This window comes from Palaemon carinicauda, chromosome 14 (assembly GCF_036898095.1).
Source record: "Palaemon carinicauda isolate YSFRI2023 chromosome 14, ASM3689809v2, whole genome shotgun sequence".
NCBI classification, from domain to species: Eukaryota; Metazoa; Arthropoda; class Malacostraca; order Decapoda; family Palaemonidae; genus Palaemon; species Palaemon carinicauda.
The window spans coordinates 46,999,670-47,011,476 of NC_090738.1; the positions used below are offsets into that span (position 1 = coordinate 46,999,670).

At 46.6% G+C, this 11,807-nt stretch overlaps 1 protein-coding gene across 2 annotated transcripts in view; it reads right to left on the minus strand.

Moving 5' to 3' along the window:
- LOC137653570 (uncharacterized) overlaps positions 1-1,608 on the minus strand; it is a 49,473-nt gene extending 47,865 nt beyond the window's left edge. Inside the window, exon 1 of one of the 2 annotated variants that reach the window (XM_068387080.1) lies at positions 1,400-1,608. In XM_068387080.1, coding sequence (XP_068243181.1) covers positions 1,400-1,463 — 64 coding nt within the window. In that variant the 5' untranslated portion in view covers positions 1,464-1,608. The remainder of the gene's footprint in view (positions 1-1,399) is intronic. The other variant, XM_068387081.1, reaches the window with a different exon arrangement.
- Positions 1,609-11,807: the final 10,199 nt, after the last annotated feature.

Here is an 11,807-nt window from a genome sequence, read left to right on the forward strand (position 1 = left end):
AGGCCTATTGCTTACAACATCAAATGCAGCCGTTTACATAAAAAAGATCGCACACGCGCATATATACATAGGCCTATAACAAATGCAGCCGTTTATTGTCAACTGCAAGCCAAAGGCCTCAAACATGTTCATATTCATGTCTGGAGTTAGGCCAATTCATCACCATTGCAGATTGGTGATGGTGGGAGATTTTAACCTGACTGCTCTCACAGCAAACCAACATAGTATGTGTGACCTGATTAGTACAGCTTACAGCTTTGCCGATCATGGGTACAGTCCATATCACCACGTCAAGGTGTACATATTAACCGGGTCTGTCTGTATGTGAAGATATGTCAAGCTTAGGAAAAATTGGAATAAAAAATGGGATAGTGAAGAATGAAGACCAGGTTAATATATAGACCGAGGAGGGAGTAGTAAACGAATTTCTACCTAAATCATGAGGATATATTGTATATCAGAAGCAAACAAAAGGTTTGCTGGAAGTGAAACCAAAGTACGAGATAAAATATTGTATGTGGACAGTATTAGAAAAAGGTTATCTATTGTTGAAAGAATGTAACGTATAGGCCATGGAAGGCTGCGACGAGAGAGAGAGAGAGAGAGAGAGAGAGAGAGAGAGAGAGAGAGAGAGAGAGAGAGAGAGAGAGAAGGGGCGTGGGGCTTAGCAACTGAGCAGGATATCATTGTAGCAATGCCCTATCGATATGAACATAATAAAAAACAATGTTTCTTTCTTTTTGGTCCTAAAACGTTGATATCTGGTAACACCTGCCAAAAACAAAAAATTCACGCAATATTCAATCCTCATCTTTACCATTCCTACATACCTGGCCTACTTGAACACTCATCAAAACTTATCATGAGATGACCTGCCAAAGAATAATTAATATTTCACACTAATATACTTTGGTCAAATAAATAGGATCGGCTATAGGCTAATCTACACCTACCGTAGGCAAGTCACTATATCCCTCATAATATAACCCAGATAGCTACATCACTTAACTTGCACTTGGATATACATATACGAGAATAAGTAATAAGTCAACAACTGAATGTATTACTAGAAAATATAGAAGTTGAGTGAAAACGTCATTGGATATCGCAAAGGGGTGTGCAAACACGTTCAAGGTTACGTCACCAATGCAATCAATTGCAATCTTTGAGGGATATGGACATACTGTACATGGCAAATCGTAAATCCAAAGATTATATGAAACGCGGACAGTTATGGATGAACAAATTCATGTGCTATATTTGAATCGGAAAGAGGTAGGTAGGCCTATGCAACAGCCATTGCATTGGTTGACAGAGGACCTGAATCAATGCTTTCACAAGAATAAGTTACTCAAGGCAAAAGTCACAATCGAAACAGTAAAAAGAATGACGATTTTACCTTGATATAGCTGCATGTCACTTCGATGAGAGTCCTCCGTAAAGTTAGCTTCGGGACACTTCATTGTCAACTAATTTCGCTTCTGCCAGAAAGCTGCACAACAACACTCTTATAGAAGGACTGTGATACTGCGTTCCCTATCACCTTTTCAGTCTGTCACTGTGGCTGCGGCAGCGTGGCTCTGAGTGTGAGTGTGCAGTGTGCATTTGACGCAGCGAAAGGCCGAAAGCCGCTACACGTGCCTGCAAAAGGTGCCAGTTAGCGATTTATAATGGTGCAACATAACACTAGAAACTTTCTTTTGCTTTTATTAGGAGACTTTGGAAATGTTTATTCGCAGAAATAAACTGTCATATTGATAATGAATGCTTACTCAAGACAGTCTGAACACAGACATCGTGATTGCAAAACTCTGAGACCTTGAATCCGACTGTTCGAAAGGTAGGTTTGACAGTTGTTGACAACATTACATAATAACTATAATATCAAAATGCATTTTTATTTCTGAAGTCAGCCACATTCGTAATAAGTGAAGGTTCCGTTATATAAAATAGCCTATTATTACAACTAACAAGTAAAGCATCGGAGTAGGCCTACTACAGTATAAGTAGTGTTTGTGAGATAATAAATATTTTCCCATAATCATGACGATTCTCACTGTATTAGTTACCCAAGTAAACAAGAAAAAGCACCACACAGACACATATAATGTGTATATATATATATATATATATATATATATATATATATATATATATATATATATATATATATATATATATATATATATATATATATATATATATATATATATATATATATATATATATATATATATATATATATATATATATATATATATATATATATATATATATATATATATAATGACAAGCAAATTACGCTAATTCCCGAGCTCCAAAACTCACCTGTTTAATTTTACATAAATCTGATACTAGAAATACCGGAGCTCCGAGAGAATCACGCAACTCCCAGATGGTAATATAGGCCTATATGGACACCGGATATCTAAAAACTCTCTTTACTTTACACTTGAAACAAAACTAGATAATTATTTTACGTGGGCTATTCTACAACCAACCTCTTACTTCGGTTCTTAGTCAGGGATGGCAAGCAAAGTACTGCATCAAGTGTTGGTGATCAAAATAATACACACTTTTACAAAAATAAATATATTCTATAAAAAGTTAAATAATACAAAAGAATTAACATAAAAAATAATTCACTCTAAATTTAAATCAGGACTAGACCTGGAAATCAATTTATAAAAATTATTTAATTTTGACAATTAATGAAAAGAGTTAACACTTTAAAACTCTAATGAATAAACATTAATGAAGATTACATTTATGTAACTGTTACGTATGGGTAACAGATAGGAATCGCTACTCACTTTTGAGAGGATACACTATACACACTTGAGAGTAGAGAAGGCTGGCGGAGATTGGCTCTTTCAAAGGGATAGGCTGGGTCTCTTCTGCTACTTAGGCATTGCTAGGTAGGTCCTATATATATTGACTTGATTTGTTTAGAAATTTCCAGTAAATCATTCTCGTGAAGTGGGGGCATGGCTCTAGCGGCGTAAGCTTGCCAACGAAGTAATTTGAAGAAGGGTTACTAACCTTGCTTGCGAGGCAACTCATTCAACTAACTCCGCCCACCATACTCTTGTAACATAAAAAAAAAAAACTTTAGTCTAGAATTTTCCCATCTTTTTGTTATGATGTGGGAACATGAAAATGACATAATCCCTCGAGCGCATAACTCTTGTGTGTCATACAGCATACCTAAACGAGTTTACATAACGGATTTTGAGCGAAGCGAAAAATCTATTTTTGGGTGAGATAGCCATGGCGTCCTGATGGAAGGTTCCTTTTTGGTAGCTTCCTTGGGTATATTACTACTAAATATTCCCAGAGAATTTAACCACAGGTTATCACAGAATTCTAACTTCTGGAGCGAGTATCCTAAAGGTTTCCCTTTAAGACATCGTATATCAACAGGGGACGCATGTATTAACGCGCCACATAGCTATCTGCACCCCATACAGAGTTAACACTTCGATATGGAGGGACGGAGAATAGCTGGGGAGCTGTTCCACAGCTAATCTCGTCCGTGGCTACTTTTGGTACTCGAGACGTAAACAAACGGGCGCCATTGCTAAATGACGTCACGTCCGTCCTCATCCTGAAGCCAGTTGCTTGCCGATCACCATCATACAGCAGCGCAGGGTGGGACCTGACAAACTGAACGAAGTAGCAGGGAGGGTCCATCAGGATGCCATGGCTATCTCACCCAAAAATAGATTTTTCGCTTCGCTCAAAATCCGTTTTTTGGGCTCAAGCCATGGCATCCTGATGGAAGAGTACCAGAGAATCAATGTATCGTGGTAGATTTTCCCCTTGTAGTATAAGTGCCTAGGGCTTTGACAGGATAAGCATAGTAACCTCAATAAGAGAACCGATGGGAAGAAACTTCCTGCCCCCCTTGGCAGCGAAGTCCCAACGGACCATGCCGAAGATCAAAGTGGTCATCGAAGGGCTACTCACCTTGCTGGGAGAACATGAAGAACTCGGAGACAAGACTGAATGGTTGGCATTCATATAGGAACATTCACAAAGGCAGACAAGTGGTGGTTAGGCACTGTATGTGAATAGAGTTGTCTGGTCTCTAAGGTATGATGTAAGTAAGTATTCGAGTAGGAATATTACATTGCAGAAGTGAGTATATGATAAGGGTTGAACCCTTAGTCATCTTCATCGGCATAAGAGGAAGGGGATAATAAAACTATGACAGTCATGTATCTCATAGTATAAGTAGGAGCGGATTGAGACGCACAAGTAATAAAATAGAAATTTTATTTAACCATTGCAGAACAAGTTAAGGAAATGCAATAAAATTGTAAAAGTTATTTACAATAAATTATAATGTACATAGTCATGAAAGACTTGCTCTTGAATCTGAAAGGGAATTTCAAATTATTAGTAGGCACTCGTTCCAGAGGAACGTCAGTCTATTAAAATAAAACACATCATGCTCTAGGCATGCGGCACTCATGTGACGACTATGACATTTCACCTGGGAGAAGAACAGTCTATGAAAAAACACTAAGTGTTTTTGAAATCACTACGTATCACGCAAGGGTCAACATAGGCACCCGAGGAGTTAGAGTCCCAAGTAACTCACTGTTCTATGCAGAGTTAGGTGCAGGTTTCATAACACTACCTGCGGCTACCACAAATGTTTGACTTCGTGCACTTGTTTCGCATAATGTTTGAAGAAAACACGCGAGGATTTCCAGCCTGTGAAACTCTTAAGACTTTCGAAATCCATACTCTGAAAAAATTCAGAGACGATGCAACTTTTCTAGGATCGTGACCGGCGGGTGAACTGTCAGGATCCGCTCTGCGAATGAAGTAGGTGATTTTCGCTCTTAGTTGTTTCAGTGACAGGTCGCTGTCCGAAGTTTCTCCTTTAAAGAGTTGGCCTCCACCAAAGTTCGAAGTTCTATGAAGATAGACCTTGAGGCTCTCTACTGGACATAGAGAGGCATCTTCTTTCAGGGGGCATATTCTCCAAGGGCCCCATCTTTTGGTGGGTAATTCGTTTTTGGCGAGAAACGTCGGATCCGGGAAGAGGGTAAGGTCACCTGAATCTGTAAACAGGATGTGGCCCTCGTCCCTTGATAATGCCACTATTTCGCTGACTCGGGCTCCTGAAGCAAGAGCAAAAAGAAAGATAACTTTCTGAGCCAGATCCTTGAGAGGGCACGAATCATTGTCCAAGTTGGAGGCAAAACGGAGTTTATTGAAGATGTCGTTGGACAGATCAATCTGGAAGGCATACATTAGTGGTCTAGTCAAGGCCGATTTGCAAGTAAAATCGTGTTGGCTGCCAAGCCCTGTCCGTGAAGGTGAATAAAGAAGGACATGCAAAAATCAATGGTGATTTCCGTAGGATTTTTGCCTTGACGAATGAGACCCATTTTCTCCAGGATGATTCGTATTGCCGTCGTGTGGATTCGGTCTTGTATTCCTCGAGGAAGTCTAGACTTTTCTTCAAGATCCCAAACCTTTTCTTCGCGGCTAGGGAGAGAAAATCATGAGATGAAGGTCCTTGATTTTCGATGATGAAGCGAAGACAGTCGACTTCTGTACTTGCTGGGAGAGTACTGGGCCCGGGAGAGGGATCAGCGTGGGCTGCAGCTCTAGGACCAGGGGGTACCAATTGCTCCGGGGCCACTTGGGAGCCACTAGGGCCGCTATCCCTTTGAAGGTTCTCAGCTTGGAGAGGACTTTCAGCAGAAGGTTGGTGCGAGGGAACAGGTAGATCTTGGACCATCTGTTCCAGTCCAGTGACATGGCGTCCACTACTTCTGCCTTGGGGTCCTCGGACGGGGCTACATATCGAGGAAGTTGATTATTGTCTCTCGTTGCGAAGAGATCGGTCTGAAGTCCTCGGACTTGGTGAGAGATGAAGGAGAATGATCTTGCGTCTAGAGACCATTCCGACTCTATCGGACTTGTCCGGGATAGAGCGTCCGCCGTCACGTTGCGGGATCCTTGTAGGTGAACTGCAGACAGGTGCCATTTCTTCTTCTCTGCCAGACGGAAGATTGTCAGAAGCACCTGATTATCTGGGGCGATCTTGAGCCTTGGTGATTGAGACATCGAACTACCACCAAGTTGTCTAGGGATAGACGAATATGGATCGAGGGAGGCGGGGAGAGTTTCTTCAGCGTTAGAAGGACCGCCATGGCCTCCAAGATGTTGATGTGAAACGTCTTGAATAGGGGAGACCATGTGCCTTGAGCCTATTTTTGGTGGGAGTGACCTCCCCAACCCTCCAGCGAAGCATCCGTGTGGATGTTGAGTGATGGAGGTGGGTGTTGAAGAGGAATGGACCTTTTCAGGGCCTTTGCTTCCGACCATGGCTTGAGGAGCAGCCGAAGTCCGTTTGGGAGCCGTCTCTTGAGGTCTCTTCGAGCGATGGATGCGGAACGTCTCCAGACTCCCGCGGCATCCTTTAGCTGTGCACGTAGCACTGGGTTTGTCACTGAGGCGAACTGTAGAGAGCCTAGAACTCGTTCCTGCTGACGTCTTGAGATCCGTTTGGATTTCAGCAGTCGCTTGACAGACCCTGCTATTTCCTTCCTTTTCTTCTGGGGGCTGGAAAGGCGGTGTGACTGAAGGTTCCACTGGGTTCTTAGCCATTGGAACCTTTGAGCTGGAGAGAGGCGAGATTTCTTCGCATTTATCTTGAATCCCGGGTGTTCTAGGAACTGGGTGAATTTGTTGCAGGATTTTAAACAATCCTCGGGCGATGGAGCCCAGGCTAGCCAGTCGTCGAGGTAGGCCATCACCTGGACGTCTCGGAGGCGCAGCTGTTGAACGATGGCATCTGCCAGCTTTGCGAAGATCCGAGGGGCCACGTTGAGGCCGAAGGGCATGGCCCTGAAGGCGTAGCTTTTCCCTTTGGAGTCGAAATCCTAGGTAGGAGGAAGCGTGGTGGTTCATTGGAATGTACCAATAGGCATCCGCCAGGTCTATGGAGACTGTGTAGGAACCCTGAGGCAGAGGGGTCCTTATCTGATGAAGAGTCAGCATCTTGAACTTGTTGTTCGCTATGAACTTGTTGAGGGGGGATAAGTCTAGAATGACTCTGAGCTTGTCGGAGTCCTTCTTGGGGACGCAAAACAGTCTCCCTTGGAACCTGGTTGACTTTACCCTCCTAATCACCTTCTTGTTCAAGAGATCTAGGACATATTCTTCCAGAAGGGGGGAGATTGTTGGAAGAATTGCTGGAAGGTTGGGGGTGGTTGAGTCCAACTCCAGCCTAGACCCTTGTCGACGATGCTGTGTGCCCAGGGATCGAAGGTCCGACGATCCTGGAATTGGCGGAGTCTTCCTCCCACCGGAAGCACTTCATTGCTTCTGGTGTCCCGAGGGTGTACCACCTCGGCCGCTAGCTCCCTTTCCTCCTCTGCCTCTGGAGGGACGGCGAGATGCGTCTCTGCCTGCACCTCTGCTTGAGCCTCAACCTTTGGGACGAAAGGTAGTCGTCTGTTGCTCAAAGGCAGGGGTGAAAACCGGTGATTGGGGCAAGACCGGTTGGGTGACCAGCTGAAAGGTCTGTTGTGGCTGAGCAGCCACTTGGGGAGTAGCGGGTCCCGGAAACTGCCGTCTCTGTTGACGTTGCTGGGTTTCGGCTTGGAGGATCTCCTCTTAGGTAGAGGGCCGTCGTCCTGAGAGGATTTCCTCTTCTTTGACATGCCCCACTTGTGAAGAAGGTTCCTGTTCTCCGTGGCGGCCTTGTCAGTAATCTCTTTCACCAGATCAGAGGGAAGGAGGTGCTTACCCCAGATGTTGGAGGAAATCAGCCTCCGGGGTTCGTGTCTCACTGTGGCACTTGAGAACACGAATTCACGACAGGCTCTCCGAGCCTTCATGAAGCTGTATAAGTTCTTGACTACAGTCGCCAGATGTGTCTTGGCGAGCACCATATAGTGGTCGGGGACTCTAGTGTCACCGGCCATGACGTCAAGCTGGACCTGGAGGGACATGGATGCGGCAAGCCTTTCTTTCGTATCTTGTTCCCGACGAAGGAGGTGGTCATTAAGTTTCGGGAGGTCTCCGTTAAACTGACGTCCAGCAACGTCAGGATCTAGTTTTCCCACCACGAAGGTATGTTGGACATCCTTCCAGTGTCGAGCATCGGGGGAAGTGACCAGGGAGAAGGGTCTGCACTCCTCCAGTGCAGGGCAAGGTTTCCCTTCTTCCACTGCCCTGTGTACCGCTGCGAAGGCCTTTTCCATGAAGGGGAAGATCGCATCATCAGGTGCGACGTAGGTAGGGTGCTTCTTGCTCAACGCCGGAAGCTTTGAGCAGGTAAAACCCCTACTTTTAAGGGTGTTGGCCATCATAGCCTGGGCCTTCGGGAAATCGAACACTATCACCTCCTTAGGTTCGGTCTCTTCATTAGAGGCAGGTTCGGATCGAAGCCGGACGTAACAGTCCGGGTAAGCCTCAAAACTTGGGAAGAATTCCACTTCTTCCAGGACAACCGAGCCGATCTTCTCACTGATGAAGATCCTGCCCGTTGCGATCGGCATATGCTTGGCATACCTCCAGGGGTTGGCGTGCGAGCATGCAGGGAGGTCCTTAACCGAATTCCTTTTCGGCTCCTTGGAACTTCCCATGGTCCTGATGTATTCGTGTGTCTCACGGAGTTTCTTGTCCATGATGGCTTCAAGCGTCCGAAACATCTGGGCGCTGGTTGGGATGGGGTCCGGGGTGGCGGAGGTAGACGGGAGTGATACTTCCGTCGGTGTAGGAGTTGGGGTGGTGGTGGAAGGCGGAGCGACCTCTTGCTCCGACCCAGCGTATTCCACTTGGTCTTACTCATAGTCCAATTCTTCGGCCATGAGGTTCCTCTCTGTTGTCTCCGACACTTCCGACATACATTCCGCGTTGTCGGTATCCAGGCGACACTCGTGCATGGACTGAGCCATGACAACATCGGGTTCCACCGTGATCTGGACGGTGGGGATCTGATCCTTGGGGACCACAGAGTCTGGGGATGCCTTTGGGAACAGTATGGCCCTCAAGTCTTCGGTGGCAAGGTACGGTCCAGTGGCGTTCTTCTGGAAGCCACGCACCCATTTGCGTAGCTTCTCTCGAGAAGCGTCCCTAACCTCCGCTGAGGGAGGGTTATTGAACGCCTCGACCAGGCGTTCCTGGTAGACCGTACAGTTCAGTGGGTCCCAGAACTTCAGATCACCTTTTTTGTTTGCGCAAGGGGCGTGAGTCCTACACGCTGTGTGCCCATAAAAGTGCGGGCGCTTCACTCCACAGAAGCCATGGTCGCACTTCACGTACTCCTCCTGTAAGAGAAAGAGGACATGAGTATGGGGGAGTCATAAGGATGACTTCTATTTTAAGGTTAAGTATTAAGTGATTAATCTTTAACCTAATTTTAAGTGGTAGAAATACTGTGACGTTCAGAGAGTGGGCGGAAAAGAAGGAGATAGACACATCCTCCGTGTAACCCGCCCGGCCGGTTACCGTAACCTTATCCGTAGGCAATTTGTTGTGACCGAGGACACAGGGCAGAATTCAACATAGCATGCCGTGAAGGCAGTGGGAATTCTAGTGGGGATTGCCAAGGATATAGAACTGGGACTGAGGCCACTCAGACCCAAGGATTGGGAACGTAGAAGATCCCATAGGGTAACGGTTTCCGGTAACCGGCCGTGCTAAGATACACGTAGCATGCTGGAAATCTGTGATATGCAAGAAGACAGCATGGTTACTAATGGAACGGTAAGGCAATGCCTATCCATTATGTAATCAAACCATCTGGTTGCGATGTAGGGCTATCAACATCAGATGATAGCTAGTAGAAAGGGGTGCAAGTCGTCTTGACGCCTCCGGAAGGCCCCGGCAGACCGCCGGCACGCCGGAGGCCGCTCCAGCAGAGTTTCTGGCATTAGGGAAGACAATATAGAAGTCAAGAGTAATACCAGGGTGGCGGCCTCCGGCACAGCAGCGGCACGCCGGGGGGAGCGACGGCTCCGGCAGCCGGAGGTTGCCGGATTGGTGACAGGAACAAGGATGGTTATAGCAGAACCGGACTTCCGGCAGTGGATGCCGGCACTCCGGGGGCCGGCCGGTGGACGGACGACTGAAGCTATGAGGAAAGAGGGAAGGCCATCGGCTAGGCGCCGGCGGCAGGCGGCAGTCCCCCGGCACACGGAGGACTGTCGGCCCAGAGGGCAAGGGGTAAGTCACCAAGGTAGGAGGTGGGTATCACCGACAGTAGAGGCGGCAAGGGACCGGCACCAGGATAGTGAAAGAGACAGAAGGGGGGGATGTAGGGGTCCGGCCACGGACCCCAAGGCATCCCACCTGAGTGGGTGTACCCATGATAGAGGCTAGCCCTATCACCCAGAAGCAGGGGCCGCAGAGGACCGGTAGCTAAGGGAGCCCAAGGGAGGGCAGGGAACACCCAAGAGGGGGGAGAACCCCTGTAGACAGAATGCATCCAGTGGTTAACCCCATAGGACACTATGAAGGGTATACGTACCAGAGCGGACTGCACACAGGAGCTCAAGGCAGCCCTATCACTCCACCCTAAGGAGGAGTTGTAGGACAGGGGACAGATGGGTATAGACTAACCTAAGTATAGGCTAGGCCATACCAGAGATAGGTGGGGAGGGGAGAAGAGAAGGGTCTTCTGTGGAGGAGGTTCTGTACCAGAGCGGCCACCAAGGAAGGGAGGACACTCCCTAGCCTAAGGTAAGGCAGCCTGTCTGAAAACGGTGCATGGGTATCGTTTCAGCAAGGTACAGAACTAACCCCTCCAAAACCTAACCTAGAGCAGGGATGTTACACCTTGAACTAGGAAGGATGGAAGACGTATCGCTATTGCAGGGAAGGTCGGAGACCTAGCCCCAGCAATAGAGGAAGGACTAGCCGTTCCTCATTCTCGGACGCAACCCTAAGGGGGGATCATTCCCTTAGGGAGGACAGAGAAGCGATATAATACTCTGATATGAGCTTGATCCCCTTACGTGGTAGGGGGAGCACGGCTACACAGAGGGGATGCCCTAAGGCAGGGGATGAAGGAAGCATATAAGGGTCCTACTTGTAGGTTAGGTTAGAAAGACACACTATCTAACCTGTCCCTTATATGGTCCCTGAAGGCGAAAACACTTGCATCACAGTCAATAGTATTGTAAAATAATGCCACTATCTTCATAAATAAACCTAGGATCACTGATAAATATCATGCATGAACACTGATATAGGCGCTCTGGCCTTGGGGCTATACTAGCCAACTGGTATGGGGTCAGTTGATGACCGATAATAAAGCGTCAAAACACGATATAAAAGTTCCTAGCTATGAAGACTAAATAACTAATAGTATCGATTAGTTAATGAGGCCGGAAAACGCTGTTGAGGCTATCTAAATAAGGCATGCAAAACAACAGCGACGCCATAAAATGGCCGATCCGGTCGAGGCACAGCTCTGCCACAAAACATCAAATATCTCGAAAAGTAAGTTACTTTACGGTCAGAGCTTATTTAAACAATACTGGAACCTTGTACTCAACTTTCCAGAAGAAGGCGAGGCCGAGGGTAGAGACATGGCTAAGATGCAAGTCAATAAAGATCACACAGGGAAAAGTCCGACTAGTAAGGCAAGCTACTAAATGAAGGATGAGGACGGACGTGACGTCATTTAGCAATGGCGCCCGTTTGTTTACGTCTCGAGTACCAAAAGTAGCCACGGACAAGATTAGCTGTGGAACAGCTCCCCAGCTATTCTCCGTCCCTCCATATCGAAGTGTTAACTCTGTATGGGGTGCAGATAGCTATGTGGCGCG